Here is a 16125-nt window from a genome sequence, read left to right on the forward strand (position 1 = left end):
TTTTATCAATTCTGAGCGATTTATTCCTTCTGGATGACCTCGCTCAACCCATCCCCCTCGTTTTTAGCGCGTTAATCGGATGTTGTGCTGGCGAAATAGGCTCCATGCTCCGTGACGAGCTTCTCCGGTCCAAGAACGATGAAATCGCGTATGTATTAATTTTGCTGGATTCTACGCTTTTTTCTCTATCAAATGATACCATTTTTTACCAATTTTCATGCATTGGTTGCTGACGGAGAATTATTTCAAGACGTTGTTTGTTGTCGCGGAAGCGCAAATTGAGTGAGCTCTACTTTGCGACCGTGGGCTTAGCCGGCGCGACCGACGGCGCTCCGACCGATTCGCGATATCACCACAAGGAGCAGGCGTTTTTAGACGCCAACGACCTGGCCAAGTAAGTTTGCTTATCCTCGTATTACTCTGCTTTGCTGTTATTTTTATTTTGTATTCTCTTCGAGTTGTATACTAATTCATACATACAGAGGTCACTACTTTGACGAATCTACTCTTTCATCTCTCCCCAACTATGCTGCTTTCTTACCACGGCGGGAGGGCAAGGAGACAGGGCCCCCAGCGGCTGAAGTTGGCGCGAAAGAACCATCGGCGCAACTAGATGGTGTTTCTACGCCTGCTGGGGGTGCTGTCGACAAGGCACACCAGCATCCCCCTGCAGGGGTTAGGCCTGTCGCACATACTGAGCAACCTGGCGTAGTTCAGTCTCACGCGCCGGGTCCCGCCCCCGAAACTGTGCAGGAAACTGGCGTGCCGTCTCCTGCAGGCACTCATCCCGCCCGATTATCCATCTCAGAGCGGAAGGTTTCTGTGCCGGGGACGCCTCAGAGCACTCATGGTTTCGAATCGGCTGGGCCGACTCCGACGGCCGCTCTTCCTGAGAAGATCCATGACAAGCGTCCATCGCTTGCTCTAGGGCATTCCGGCCATCCTCCCGATCAGCAACCTCTCTCCCCCGTCTCTTCAGCTGGTCACTATTCCGGCCACACTCCTATTCCTACTACCACCTCTCCCGACACCAGTCCTGCTGAGGAAGCGACTGCCGCTGCGCAAGATGCTAGCCATAAACCGAAGCATGATACTTCTGTGCATGCACCGCCCAGTCTGGTTCCATCGACGCCGGACGAACAGCTTCGCTTGGAGGAAGCGCAGTCCATTCAACAAAACACGATCACTGCCAGCAAGTCTATTGGTGACCCTACCAGTGACAATATCCCATCTTCAAACGAAGTCATTCAGGTCTCGACTCCAAGTGTGCCGAAGGACCAACCAGCCCCACTGCCTTCTGAAGTGAAGAAGCCTGATGGAGTTATCGAACCAGTGAATGACGCTCTGGCCCCGACACAGCCAGAAACACCACGGCCGCCTGTCGATGCAGCTTCAAAGACAACGCCGTCCGCCACTACGACATTGAAGAAGGCTCAAACAACGCCTGGGCCACCCCCAGAGAGGATGACCACACGAGTTTCTTCTGGTGCTATTCGCCACAAGTCCGTGTCTGAGATCTTAGGAGAGACGCCAAAGCCTACGGTCTCTCCATCTGAGAAAGAGTCGCCACAGGCTGCCATGACTCCAGAGAAAAGCCCGCCCGAATCTCCCGCTCGAATGCGCCTCAAAGATCGCAAGGACCGCGAAAAGGAAAGGAGTAGACTCTCGACCGTTGTATTCCCGAAGCAGCAGCAACTACAACAGCAACAAGAGAAAGCTGATTCGTTGGATCTTGTGCGCCAAAATGTCGGCGATCTGGCTAGGCTGAATGAGGAGCAGGACTATCTGTTTACCCTATTCCAGAGCAAGGCTTACGCTCCTCCTCGAGGCACTAACCTCAGCACGCTTGTTGCCTCTGCGCACAAGACGCTGAGCACTAGCAATCATCTCGTCGAGTACCAAGAACAAATGGATTGTCGCACTCTTCGTCGGATTTACGCGCTGCAGAACGCTAACAGATGGCCTCTTCGCCAGTACAAGCGTTCAATTGAGCCTCCGCGCCAAGGGACCCACTGGGATGTACTTTTGGACCACATGAAGTGGATGCGAACGGACTTCCGGGAAGAACGCAAATGGAAGATTGCGGCTGCAAAATGCTGCGCGGACTGGTGCGCCGAATACGTCAACAGCGACCCTGAGCACCAGGCGTTGCTGCGTGTGCAGGCGAAGATTCCGACTCGGAAGGCGGACGCGGAGGAAAGTCACGACCAGAAGACCGACATGGTCTCGCCTCCCGAAATGGGCGACGAACCGATGGCAGGCGTCTCTCACCCTACTCCAGACCTAATTCCCTCAACAGAGGAAGATTCCGTGGACGAAGCTTTCAATGATGAACCACGCCATGACTTGCCTGATACTGTTGCACCCGCAGCTATCTTCTCATTGGGATCAGACGAATTCACATTCTCCCTCGATATGACCCCGGCCGCTGAGAAGATCCTTGACGAACTCCCTATCTATACCCCTGTCGATATCGCTCCCGATACGAAGCTTCCGACTTTCAAGGCCCCTCCCGATGTTGCTTGGAAGACGGATATTCTACCAGTCTCCAAGTACGTGACTGGCAAGATCCGTTTCAGCGAAGAAGGGCCGCCGAGAAAGCGAAGCCGCTACGACTATTCGCAATACGAACCAGAGGAGCCGCCTTTGCTGGAGTGGACACCGGAACAGACCAATGTTGCCCTATTCCGACCGGAAAACCAGCCTATTCGCGACCGGATTCACCCGGGCCATTCTTTCCGCCCGCCGACCGAATACCCTATGCCGTCTGTCGGGTTCTTTGAATCAAGGCAGTCGTCCCAGTGGACGTACGCAGAGGATGATGAGCTACGACGCCTTGTGAAGGATTATCCATACAACTGGTCGCTCATTTCCAGCTGCCTTTCGCCATCGTCACCGTTCACGTCTGGTGCGGAGAGAAGGACGCCGTGGGAATGTTTTGAGCGATGGATAGGGCTGGAAGGATTGCCAGCAGACATGTCCAAGACACCATATTTCCGGGCTTACCATCAGAGGCTGGAGACGGCCCAGCGCAACGTGCTCGCACAACAGCAGGCCGCCCAACAACAGCAGGCACAGCAGCCAAACGCACCGCCGGTCCGTAGGAGGACAACACAACCTCTTCGAGTCGACCGCAGAAGGTCTTCCAAGCACATTACGTTGCTCGACGGAATGCGCAAGTTGGCCAAGAAGCGGGAGACTATGCTTCAAAAGCAGCAACATGGTAAGCATCGAGTTCTTTTCTTTACCGAAATTGATTGGCTAACATCTGTCTATTAGCTTCTCACCTGGCTTCGATGAGAAAGGTCAACGAGGCCAATCAACCGAAGCCCCCGATCACGACGCCTGCTGAGTTCAGTCGGCTGAAGTACGAGCGGGAAATGAAGCTGCAGGAGAGGCAAGAACAATACCGGCAGCAGATGATGGCGCAACAAAGGGTAAGTGTTCATTTGTTCTAACACAGCAGGATGCCCGCTCACTGGAAACAGGCGAATCTGGCTGCTCAACGTGCGGGTCAAGTGCCCAACCAGCAACCAATGATAAACGGCCAACCCGGAAGGAACCCAAACGGCATGCCTAACGGCGCACCGAATGGGATACCGAATGGCATGGCGGCTGGCGTTGGTGTTAACCCAAATCGTCCCATGCAAGGAATGCCTGGTGGTGCACCCGTCAATGGCCCTATGGCGCCGAATCCGATGGCGATGAAGATGATGCCCCAAGCGGGGATGCAGCAAACCGCCGGTGGCCGACCCGGATTGCCGATGCAGACTTCTCCGGATAACGCACGAGTCATCCGGGAGGCGAATCGTCTTCAAGAGCAGCAACGTATTTTGCAGTCTCGACAACAGCCACAACAAGCTCAGCAGCAATTTCATAATCCGCAGCAGTTTGGGCCGCAGGGATCTCACTCTCCTAATCTCAACATGCCAAACGTCAACGGCACGCCGAACAACTCCGCTATGATGGCAGCGCTTCAGGCTAATGGTGGAATTCAAAGCCCATCCTTCCACAACGGCACTCCCCAAGGGGTTTCCACGCCTTCTCCTCGGATGGGACAACCGAACCCGCTTTCCGGTGGATTGGTTCCGACCATCAGCAACATCCAAAGCCAAATCCAACGGGCTCATCCGAACATGCCTCCTGAACAAGTGACCAAGTTGGCCACGGAGCGTCTGCACCAGTATCAGCAGCAACAACAACAGCGCATGTCTCAAGCCGCCATGAATGCCGCTGCAGGTAACATTGGCAGCGTCCAAGCCAACTATCAGGTGTCGCCCGACTTCCACCAGTCTCAAGCGGGAGCCAACGGGGGGCCTGGCATGCAGGTACCTCAAACGCAAGGGTATTCGCCTATGATGCGAGTTCCGCAGACTGCCCAGCAGAACCGTGTGAATGCTGGGTCACCTGCCATGAACGGAGCCGTTACCCAACAGAGTCGGAGCGCAACTCCACAGGCACAGCGTACGAGCAGCGCTCAAGGGACCGCTGTTCCGGGTTCTAACAAAAGCCCGAACATTCCACCAGCGCAAACTGCTACAAGCTGAGACTTCCGTCCGCTTGGCTGTTATCCTCACCTCACCTTTCTCTTTTACGCTTCGATTGTACATATTGTTTTCCACGAACGCCTTTTAAACCCCCTTCTTTTGATCCTCTTTTCCGTTTCTCCCCACACTCGATCCGCAATGCGATGTTATGCCACTGCTACTGCTACACCCTGATTTCTCCGTACCGCCTCACCTGTTGTCGTTACTTTACCTTCTCTCCTCCCCGACTCCCCTTACTTTTGCGCCTCTATTTTCATGTATTTGGCCACGCTTCTTCCTGGATCTACTGGCATGTAGGTCCTTGCAGGCGTTGGAGCGATAGTTTACTCTTTTTGGTACCAACACATGTATTGATAATGCGATTAAGAGCCGGAAGTACCTTCACAGTGTACCCGACCGACTATTGGAATGAATTCAAGTCCAACAAGAATTATGATTACGAAGTGTATGATTCGTGAATATATCGTAGTCTTAACCACTGGTATACAGTACGGAGTACTCCGTAGTGACTGCTGCTCGTAGTTGCAGCCGATCCAAGCGCGCGTTTAGATTTCGAGGTCGCCACCGCTTTGAGCCGCCTCATAGCTCTCAAGCTCCAGACTCGTTCGTTCACCTTCTCCTTTACTCCAATTTCTGTTTCCTTACGGAACGAGCCCGCATGTCTCTACTTGAATACCATTATCATTCTAGCCAAAATATAACATAAGGCATCCACAATGCCACCACCACCCGAAGACGCGAACGCCCCCAAAAAGCCCTTCTCTCTCTCCCTCTCAAGCACCTCCCAACCCAAAAAGGCTTCCTTCAACCTCAAACCCTCCTCCCGCGATACCCCAACACCAAACCGCGCTCTCCCCCGCCGCCCACACCACCTCCACCATGACGACGACTCCGACAACGACGACGAACGCCCCCCAGCCGCTGAAGCCGTAACAGGCTTCGACACGCTTACTGGCGCAGCGATCGCGGCGGACGGTACCAAAATTAGCACCGAGAAGGAGAAACTGGTTATACCCGTTGCGAGTGGGAATAACTGGCGCGAGAGGGCTGGTGTTAATGTGCGGGCGAAAGGGAAGAATCTACTTCCGAAGGAGGTGCAGGCGATACGCGAGGCTGAGAAGAGGGGTGAGACGGCTGGGGATAATGTTGAGAGGGAGGGGCCGAGTATGGCGTTTGGGATTAGTTTTGCGCAGCCTGGTCAAGGGGAGAAAGAGGTTGGAGCTGGGGATGGGGATAAAGAGATGAAGGATGCTGATAAGGTGCCGGCGCCGGCTGTTGAGGAGCGGAAACCGCGGACGGAGGATGAGATTGCGCTGCAGGCTCTTATTCGGGAGACTACTGGGGAGGTACAAGGGGGGTCGGATTTGGTTATTGAGTCTGCGAAACGCGATGACGAGGAAGATATGGGCCCGGTATACGACGAGGCAACCTCTTTCCGCGCTGATGTTGAGGCGCGTCCTGAACCTGCGACGTTGGACCAGTACAATGCGATTCCTGTAGAGGAGTTCGGCGCAGCGCTACTACGGGGTATGGGCTGGAAAGACGGACAGTCGATTGGGAGGGGGAATTACGGCTCGACGGCGAATCCTACCCGTCCGCGTATCCCGGAACGACGGCCTGGTTTTCTTGGAATCGGAGCAAAAGATCCCTCTGGCGGTAAAGGCGCGGAGGTGGAACTCGGCGCTTGGGGTAAATCGTCAATGCGCAAGGGTGCTCGAAATGCCGAGAAGGAAGGTGGGGGGAGTACTGAGGGTGTTTATATGCCCGTTATGATGAGAAACAAGCAGACGGGCGAATATATCACCGAGGAAGAGCTTAGCGCTCTCCAGAAAGAGGCCAAGTCCCGAAAAGTCGACAAGGATGATGAGTGGAAGGAACGGCGAGATCGCAATCTGGAAAAGAGCGGACGCGATAAGGACCGTGACCGTGAGCGCGATCGTGACTACAAAAAACGCGACTACAACGATGATGACCGATACGAAAGACGGAAGGGGTCTTTGCGACGGGATAGAGATAGGAGCTCGTCTGGCGATCGCCATTCGAGACGTGATCGGAAAGACAAAGATGATCGGTATTATCGAGACCGGGAACGGGACCGTGATAGCACGAGGGATCGTGAGAAGGAGAGGGAGCGCGATAGGGACAGGGACAGGGAAAGACGTCATCGGTATCACGACGATGATCGGTACAGTTCGAGACACTCTTCTTCCAGGCGTGATCGGGATCGGGACCGCGATAGTGACCGCGACTCGCACAGGAGAAGACGTGACGATCGATAGGGTGGCCTTTGGTCATAGATGAGGATGGATTCTATCCGCAATGTCAGCATTTCATAGCAATTTTCTTGTATTATATTCATTTGAGGTTGTCTATATGCAATTGATACCCTTGCTGGCATGTCGAAGACGAAAGGTTGAGCTACTGTTCTTGAATGAAAGAATAACCGTTCGATTTCAATGCTGTACATACACTCCGTATCTACTGGCAGGTGTCAAAACAAACGTCTAAATTGCTTTTATATATTCCCAATCCAATATCATAAACAATGCGAAACAAATACTCCACAAATGCGCCATAGATATCACACCATCACACTTCATGCCCCAAGCATAAGCACATCCTTCTCCCCCCCATTAACCCCAGACCCAGGCTCCCCAAGTCCCCCCAACCCAACACCCCCATCCATCTCTCCCAAAACCCACTCCACCAAATAACTATCATCCGCCAACTCCTCGACCCGGCGATAATGCCGTTCCGTGTACGCGGCCAACGCCTGCAGGATATCCTCCATGCCCGCCGCGGTAGCCCTATCACCGCGCTTCGCCATACTCGACTTTGCGAGCTCAACGAACGTCGATGCGGGGTACGAGCGGAACAGCGCGAAGAGAATCCGCTGGGAAATACGCGCTGTCCGCGCGTTGGTGTTCCAATCCCTCAAACGAAGGAGGAGAGTCCGCAGATTCGACGGGTCGAGCGTCTGCAGAACCTCGTCGATAGAGGGGTCACCCGTTAGACTATTCTCGCGAGCGTCGCGGTTTTCCTGGGTAGCGTAGGGGTCGTCAGCGGCGTCGACGGCCTCGTTGAAGAGAGACAGGAGACGGCCAGGGTGGTTGAGTTGGAGGGCGAGGGTGATAGCTTCGCGGTAGGCGCCGGCGCGAATGTAGTTCTGGAGTTGTTGGTCTTGTTCGACGTGGAGGGAGTTGGCGTTTACGGAGGCCGTGTAGGTGGCGGAGGTGGTGTCTGTCCAGACAGTTACTGTTGCATCTGCGGAGCCGGAGGCGAGGGCGTAGGGGGAGGTGGTGGTGTTGATGGTTTTGTTATCGGAGGGCTTGGTGTCTGCGCGGGAGCCGGAGGGGGTAGGGCTGGTGAGGGCCCAGACGCGGTCTGTGTGGTTGTCGAGGGTGGTTTCGAGCTCGCCGGTGTAGGGGGACCACACCTTGACCAGACCGTCGGCGGCGGCTGATGCGACGAGGGGACGGGCCTGTGCGGCAGCGGTGTTGCCGGATTTTTGTGCGTGGTCGTCCTCGTCATCCTCTTCGTCTTTCTTGGAGAGATCTGGAGGAGGGAGCCAGAGCACCTTGAGTACGCTGTTGGTGTGGCCCTCGAAAGTCAACAGACAGCTGTAGTCTGCCAAACTCCAGATCTTGACGGTCTTGTCTCCGGACCCGGTAAGGACCAAACCGCGGTTGGTGCTCGTGCGGTTATCGGTGTTGAGGATGGGTGTGTCCTTGGGCGAGAAGCGAACAGACCAAACACCTCTCTTGTGACCACGGAGAAGACCGATTGTGGTGCCGTCCTCGGCGGACCAGATCTTCACTGTACGGTCCTGCGAGGCGGACGCAAACAAGGTAGATGTGGGGTTGATGTCAAGAGCGTTGATGTCCTTTTCGTGCGCTTTCCGAGTGAAGGAAGCCTTTGCGGAATGGGGCTTCGAAGACGTGAGCGGGGCGAGTTTGGCTGTATCCCATCGCTTGATGGTGCGGTCTTGCGAACCAGTGAGCATGAATGACGGTGGGTGGTTCAGCGGATCCTTGTAGGCAGGAGTGCCGACAGGTGGTGGTATGTGTGGAAGAGCAATAGCTCCGAGCGATTCGGCGTGACCTGTGAAGATTGCAAAGCAGGTATAAGACGACGTCTTGGGGTCGAGACGCCACAAACGTGCTGTGTTATCCTTGGCACCTGTTGCCAGCCAGTGACCGGACCAGTCCACGTCAAGACAGATGATAATGTCATCGTGGCCCTCCAGATGGGTGACATCCGCGCCGAAGTACTCCTCCCCATCGACTGATGGCCGGTCTTCAGACGGGCCTACCGACACCACTCTGATGCTTTCAGTGTTTGTGGCCAGGGCCAGCATGGATCGGTCAGGTCCAACGTATGCAAGATCGATGATTTCATCGTCATTGCCGGAAATGCGCCTGGTAACAGTCAACGGCTCGAGAGTCGAACCGGGCCTGAAGTCGGACAAGGATTTCAGAGAGTGAAAGCGGATAGTCTGATCGGCATGAACGGTCATCACAAAACGCATGCCAGGAGTATACTGAATGGCAACCACGGCTTCGAACTCCGATGCAGGTTCCTGCTCCTGAGTGACTTCGCTTCCTCGATTGCAGTCCCACACACGGAGCCTACCATTCTCTCCACCGATCATGCACAGCCCGCTGTCTGTAACAAAAGATGCAGCTTCGACACTCTCCAGAACAGGGATGATTCTGCGTGTCTTCCATGTGCGCACATCCCAGACAATCACAGTCTTGTCACGGCTGGCCGACAGTAGGGCATTTTCCGAAGGCGAATATGACAGGCCCCGCACAACGGAAACATGGGACTCGAGATTGGCGAGAGACTTTCTCTTGTTCAGATCCCAGATGCGCACTCTACCCTCCTCACTTCCGGAAGCAAGACGGAATCCAGTAGGCGAGCCGGCGGCGGCGTCCTCCATGTCTTCGTCATCGGAATCGGCGGCCTTCTTGGACTTCTTCTTCTTGGAAGTAGACTTGTTGTCGCTATCGCTCGTAGGGACTTCAAAGAAGCACAAAGCGGATACAACGCCTCCGTGACCGTGGAATGTGTGCGTCGCAAACCCTCCCCGGATATCCCAGACTTTGACGGATCCGTCTGCTGCTCCGGTTGCCAACAATGACCCGGTAGCGTCAACTGCAGTGGTAACGACAGGTGCGGTATGAGGTTTGAGGGATCTGACAAGCGTCGCTTCAATTTGCGAAGATTCGTCGAGAGGTGTGAGGGCGTAGATCCGCATCGACATGGATCGCGAGCAGGTAATGACATGAGAGGCCGAGGGAGTGACTAGATAGTGTTAGTTGACCCTTTCCCTCCACAATAGACTATCCAATGCAGGGACGTACTGGCTAGACTGGTGACGATTTCTCCATCCTATGCAACTGTTAGTCTGCGCAATTCGTCGCTCTGCACAATTGGAAAACTCACCCCCTCCAGACTGGCAAGCTGGTCGCCAGACTCAAGATCCACAATAAGGACCTCCTCGCCGACACATGCGGCCAACAAACGGCCACTGGCATCCAGCGCAGTGCTTCCTCCGGTGTATATGGGGCGAAGCGTCCGCGACGCCTCAAAGGTCGTCTTCACGACGGCTTTCGACATGGTGTTTCGGGTTATTTCAAGGTCAGAGTCACTGGGAAACTATCGCGCCATCCTATGCTTCACGAGAAATGAGCTGTAAAACAAGTGCGACAAACCAGCGTCGCTAATGACTGGATGTTCACAGCTTCAACCGGGGAACTTTTCATCTTTTTTTCGATGCGTTTGGGCAGTTTGCATTGTTTAGGGTGTTTGCATAGCGGCTGAGATAAAGTTGGCATGTCTGCTCAAACGCGGCAAGCGCCCACGTGATTGCGGCGTCTGTTTCCGCGGTGTTCTTTGACAAACATGCATCATCGTCGCTGATATTGTCCACGATAATGGCTTGATATTGCTGGCTTGCTGCAGCTTTCTAACTCTTCGTTTGTACCTGTGTTGCATGGTGCCATGAGTACCTCGAAAACTCGTTGACGGTGATCCGAGTCTAGTTGCACAATGGGGCGACAGGCTTATTTGAATCGGCTCGCTTTGGTAGGCTTCTCTCCATATTTTCTGTGTAGCTTCAAAATATTTTGATGTGCCTCTGCTTTGCTATACTCCCAAAGACTGTGTTCCAAGGATAGTTGGTTGTATAAAATAGCATTTTTTTTTTTTTTTTTTTTTTTTTTTTTTCATGTCTCATGCACCGAGCCTTTTGACCTATATTGACTATTTAAGGGCCGATCCCCATACGAACCTCCGGAGCATGCTCCCAGTCCCCCAGATGAGCCGGCTGTCGGAAATCGGGAGTCCAGTATCCATGCAGATGGCTATGTGCAGCGCTATGATGACCGAGGACATCCGGTCAATCCTGAATCCAAGGCACTCGGGAAGGAATTGCGAAAGGCCAAGAATGACATATTGTCAACCATGGGCATTGTCGTTAGCGGCGAAGACGGAGGAGAGGGAGCGCCTAATGAGCAGCAGAAAATCAACATGATAGCTGCCGAGAACGACTATGGATTGGTCATGGCAACCTTAGATCAGGTGTCTGTTTTCCTGGGTTCGTGGTGGACGTCGTCACTTACAGGGCGGATACAGGTACTCTACCTTATTTGGAGTGCTCGAGATTCTCAGGCTGATTCCGTGCTCAGACATTCAAAAGCTACACCCATGTTCCTTTGACGCATATCATAAACTATGAGCGTGATTCTATCGGAGTTGCCGGTTTCTACTTTGCTGGGATTCCGGCGTGGACTGTGTCGACCTGTCTATCCATCTGTCGACATCATCCTCTAGAGCGGTTGATTGTATTTCTACAGAGTCACCTAACGCAATATTCTCCTAACGAGTTTTGCACTAAAATCATACGGGCTTCATTCACCACAGTACACTATGCGTAAGTACTAACATTTCTCGGTTCTTGGGACTGCTACTAATGCCTGACAGGACGAGGGGAGCTTTACTAGTTCTAGCCGTACAGACATACATGTACTCTCTTCTACAATCTCTGCACCTTGTCCACCCATACTGCATGCCGAGCGCCAGTTTCTTTGTGCCATTTGGCGAACTTGCACCGACACAACTCCTCTCTTTGCCGGCAAACCTTTCCTTTCACTCGCTGGCCAAGCTCTGCATGGGTATCTTGAAGACACCCTCGCTTTTGGTTTACTTATACGTCTACTTGCGCCCCATAATTGAAATTCGACTTTACCGGTTGATCCGCCGGCGGCTACCGAAGCCTAGCCTTGCTGACGAGCTTTCTATTCGAGTGGCTTTTGATAACGATCTCATTGACTGGATGGTGCCAACACTTGGCCGCAGATCAGAAGAAGAGAACCGCCGTGGTTGTTTGACGCTCTACGAAGATATCAAGTATGAACTATCCGTTCTTCGGAATTGGGCTCTTTCATGGTTTGGTTTCAAACGTGCACAAACACCGAATCGTCCAGGTAACTCTTCTCAGAGAGAAGAGAGAATTGAATCCTTACGTCAGTGCATTGAAGAATTGCAAAATGAGCTAGGAGAAGCGCAAACCCGAACAAACCAGCGAGAACGTCCACAGCCATTAGCAGAACGAACTCCTGCTAGGCATGGGGGTGCTTGGCCTAGTTCGACCGCTCCAAATCTTTCCGTGCAAACCTCTGGACCGGGAACCAGTTTCCATGGGGATCGTATTCTGCAGAATGAAGACAACCGGGTTTCGCAATCGCCTGACGCGATGAGCACTGATATCTTCTCAGACATGCCTCCATTGGAAGGCGCAAATGTTACTTCGAATGAACATGAGACACATCAAACAGCCGACGCTGAACCACCTCGAGATCAAGATGAAAATCGACGATTTTCGCGCTCTAATACCCTCTTCTCTCGACCATCCTCTCCGGAGACATCCCCTCCGACTTCGCCTCGTGTACGTGCTTCATTGATCCATCAAAACTCGGACATTATCACTATGCAGCTGGAATTGCTGGGAAACCGCAGTCAAGGACAGGCAAACGCCCGACCTAGAAACGCCAACCTGGGCGAATTACCAGCGGATCGCAGATCAGTTACGGAGTTTCTGGACTCCCTTCTGTCCAACACGGACCAGAATCTTGCTACGATAGTGAATGACGCAGTGGACAGCGATGGCCTGTCCAATGTGACTGCAGGGGCTTCTCAAATCTTGACTGATGCTCCGTCTGCTCCTACCTCTCAGGATCAACCAGCAGAAGAGCAAGCTGACCCAGGTCTTGCCAACATACTGCCCGACAATAACGAGGAGCAAATGCTAGAAGAAGCTCTCAACGACCCACTTGGCCCTGAATACGATGACGAGAACCGCTCAAACCCGGAACTCCCTCCCTCAGCGCCAAATGCGCACCCTCGACAACTCACCGGACCACCCGGATCTCCTGCACACAGGGTGACGATTCTATCTTCCCACCCAGTCGATTCCCTCGCCTCGCATCTCGCATCGATGCTGACGACAGTGATCTTCCTCCCGCTCGAATCCCTTTACCTCCGCTCTCTGGCGTCCTCGTTTCTCTCATCGCGAGACTCGTCTTCTGCTCTCCTCTCTGACGTCCGCACCTTTGGCGCATGGGGCGGGGGCGGCTCCCGAACTGACCATTTTACCTACGTTGGCAAAATGGCGCTTATGATTAGCGTGCAAGCTGCAGTAAATGCAAGCGTGTGGGGTATCGTATCTGGTGCTGCTATCAGAATCGGAAAGAAGTTCTGTGGCTGGGGGAGTTTATAAGACGAACTGGTAAAAACGGGCACATGCATGATATCATTATGTACTAGTTATAATATGCAAAGACAGATCACTCCCTCAAACAAGACCTCCCCCATAACGCATGACACCGTGCACTCTCAAGGATATTCTCCGTCGACCCCATAACACTTTCAAACGACTCATTAACATCCTCCTGCATCTCATTCCCAAGATCCACAATACTCTTCGCCCCAAAGGACTCTGCGGAGAAATACTGATGTATAACCTCCGGCACGACAGAGATACAGTTCAACACCTTCTGTTGACAAAGATGCATCATCGAAACGTCAAACGCCTCGTCCTGCGCGCCGCCGAGATGCGTCAGGATCTTCCTCGCCCCCTCGCCGGATACGCCGTACGCGAAAGAGCAAACGGGGTTCAGGGACCAGTATACATTCCGGCGGTGGTCAGGGAGACGATTGACATAATTCTTGGCCCAGCCGATGTATTTATCGTGCGGACAGACGCCGGTGTCTTCGTATACGACCGTCTCAATCCAGTCCTCCCAGTACTCACCACAGTGCCCAATCCAAAGAACATCCCAGGCGCGACCATACGGCGCGGACTCATTGCCATTATGCGTATGCGTCAGAGTCCTCACCGTGTCTGCGATCCGTACTGTTTGTTCTCGGATAGTTACGTCCCAGTCAACATCGTCTTCGAGGATCAGGGCGGTATCGAGATCGGACTGCCAGACGTGCTTTAAGAGATCGAGATGCGCGAGCCATGCGGCGCTGGCGCCGTGAGTTTGGTGCTGAATTTCTTCAGGACTGAGAGCTTGAAACGCATTCACGAGGTCAGGATGAATAGGCGGTTGCTTGGGGATCTTAAGTTGCAGGCCCGTAAGTTGCGCGGCAGCTAATAAACCTCTCGTTCGCCATGAGGGGCCGCTGAAAGGATGAGGATTTCCTGGAACTAGTGCGCGAATTGCTATCAGCGCATTGTTCGTGAATCTGAAACTTCAATTGGTAGGATACTTACACCCAGGGTCGCTTTCTCTGCGCTATGCATTGGTGGCGTATCCGACAATGCAGGACCGGCGCTGGGGCTGGAATTCAGCACTGGACTCGGAGGAAGAGGAACATATGCCGGACTTGGATCTCGGAATGCAAACATGTATAACAAAAGCAGGATACATGCAGCTGGGACCGCAAGATAATACGGACGCGGTAAGGACAACAACATCTTCCCTACGGCTTTTACCTTTTCTTCTTCTTCTTTCCCAATGAACTTCGGCAAGCTTTGAAGGGGACCATCGCTGTTATATTCTCACCGGGCATGGCGTTCTCCGTAACGTGACTTGTGGTCTGTGTTATCCACAAAATGAAGGTTATCTCCCATTGCGGCCAATAATGAGGCATAATCTGACGTCGGGCCCTTACCCGTACCGGGAAACGGCTCTGCTGGCCCCGCAGCTGCAACGCGCAAAATCTCCCGTATTGCCCTATCTTTAGTACTATGTACAAAATACTACAACCACAGGGTACATGGAAGACAGCCACCTGGCATGTCTGGCGTGATGTTTCAATACGCTCCATATACTCCTGAATTCATGAACAAAGCAAGAAAGAGCAACGGAGCAGGAGAGACATTGGCAAAGAACTCACTAACCCCCCTGCACTTCCTCTACAGGAATGGCTGTGCGCAGTACTTGTACACGATCAGCACGCACCGGGCAACGAGGTCGCAGGCGCAATAACAGAACGGTTCCACCGAGTGATAAATTAACATGAAGCGAGGGAAGCGAAAACTCCCCTAAGTTTGTCTCATCTTTTTCCACCCTCGACGAATTGTGTCTTATGGTTGCTATGTCCATGAGGGAAACGGACAGATCTTCTTTCTCTTGATTGTGTTTTGTCGATGCTGCCGGGGATATGATGAGGCTCTTTTTCGCGTCTATTCTCTTCCTATTCCATGCCCATGTCTGAGCGTCGGAGCCGGGAATTTTCTTGAACCCTCCAACCGGTGGCCCAATTCATAATTACACGCAAGATCCGGTGTATAAACTCGGCGAAACCGTTCAGCTTCGTTGGACAACGGATTTGGATTCCTTTTCGATAACGTTGTGGCAGAACGATATTTCCAAATATGAAGTTGTACAGAGTATGTCTGTCCCTGCCGCCGCCCGCATATCTCACTGACAATCGACAGCATATAGATTCTACTATGTACAAATGGATCGTGTCGACACAACGTGACTTAGCAAATGGGAACGTCTTCTTTTTCCAGATAATCGACGACACGGATCGTTCAAACCTGTTCGCCAACCATTACTTTAACATCACAGACGGTGACGCCACAACTGCAACGACCACTTCCTCCCTCTCCTCATCATCATTTCCAACGCCGGTATCTTCATTGCTCCCATCGACCGCCATCTCAACCACAGCATCGTCGTCAGATTCTAGCAGCGAAACCGGCGGCTTACAACCACAGCAAAAGTGGGAATCGGCGTTGGTGTTGGTCTCGGAGGCGCGTTTTTCATCGCCATTGCCGGTACGATATGGTATTTCCGTCGGTGTGCATTAAGGGGTGGTGGCAGCTCTAATATGGAATCCGCTGGCGCTCCCATGACCAATTCGCAGATCTCGTCATCTTATAAGCTATATGACTTACCTGCTGAAGCACCAGCATCAGAACCTCCCTATCCGGTTGAAGCACCGGCATCAGAAGCTTTTTACCCGGTTGAAGTTTCTGCGGACAATGTGAGGCATGAGTTGCCGTCGTGACAGAGGGCTAAGTGACGTTTGTGTGTTATGTTTCTATATATTTGTATTT

The 16125-nt window shown here is 53.0% G+C and overlaps 6 protein-coding genes across 6 annotated transcripts; 4 read left to right on the forward strand and 2 right to left on the reverse strand.

The window, feature by feature from the left end:
* Positions 1-104: 104 nt before the first annotated feature.
* Positions 105-4547, forward strand: eaf1 (MYB and HSA domain protein; the record flags this gene model as incomplete). Its single annotated transcript, XM_022540723.1, has 5 exons — positions 105-148; positions 251-394; positions 483-3223; positions 3280-3437; positions 3489-4547. The coding sequence occupies 5 exons, from the start codon at positions 105-107 to the stop codon at positions 4545-4547; spliced, it is 4146 nt and encodes a 1381-aa protein (XP_022400456.1).
* Positions 4548-5201: 654 nt separating this feature from the next.
* Positions 5202-6457, forward strand: spp2 (spliceosome ATPase-activating subunit SPP2; the record flags this gene model as incomplete). The annotated part of the gene is made up of 1 exon (XM_022542101.1): positions 5202-6457. A coding segment is annotated over exon 1 (1194 nt), but the record flags the coding sequence as incomplete, so codon positions are not given.
* Positions 6458-7143: 686 nt separating this feature from the next.
* Positions 7144-10169, reverse strand: ASPGLDRAFT_35784 (U3 snoRNA-associated protein UTP13; the record flags this gene model as incomplete). Its single annotated transcript, XM_022544606.1, has 3 exons — positions 7144-9854; positions 9914-9941; positions 9996-10169. The coding sequence occupies 3 exons, from the start codon at positions 10167-10169 to the stop codon at positions 7144-7146; spliced, it is 2913 nt and encodes a 970-aa protein (XP_022400458.1).
* Positions 10170-11015: 846 nt separating this feature from the next.
* On the forward strand, positions 11016-13329 carry ASPGLDRAFT_25966 (uncharacterized protein; the record flags this gene model as incomplete). The annotated part of the gene is made up of 3 exons (XM_022543523.1): positions 11016-11186; positions 11240-11484; positions 11535-13329. 3 exons carry the CDS (start codon positions 11016-11018, stop codon positions 13327-13329), a joined length of 2211 nt encoding a protein of 736 aa, XP_022400459.1.
* A 67-nt stretch (positions 13330-13396) lies between these two features.
* ASPGLDRAFT_66737 (uncharacterized protein) lies at positions 13397-14463 on the reverse strand (the record flags this gene model as incomplete). Its single annotated transcript, XM_022549056.1, has 2 exons — positions 13397-14256; positions 14325-14463. 2 exons carry the CDS (start codon positions 14461-14463, stop codon positions 13397-13399), a joined length of 999 nt encoding a protein of 332 aa, XP_022400460.1.
* Positions 14464-15435: 972 nt separating this feature from the next.
* ASPGLDRAFT_35787 (uncharacterized protein) lies at positions 15436-15876 on the forward strand (the record flags this gene model as incomplete). Its single annotated transcript, XM_022544607.1, has 2 exons — positions 15436-15450; positions 15499-15876. The coding sequence occupies 2 exons, from the start codon at positions 15436-15438 to the stop codon at positions 15874-15876; spliced, it is 393 nt and encodes a 130-aa protein (XP_022400461.1).
* Positions 15877-16125: the final 249 nt, after the last annotated feature.

The sequence above is a fragment of the Aspergillus glaucus genome (assembly GCF_001890805.1).
Source record: "Aspergillus glaucus CBS 516.65 unplaced genomic scaffold ASPGLscaffold_11, whole genome shotgun sequence".
In the NCBI taxonomy this organism is placed as follows: Eukaryota; Fungi; Ascomycota; class Eurotiomycetes; order Eurotiales; family Aspergillaceae; genus Aspergillus; species Aspergillus glaucus.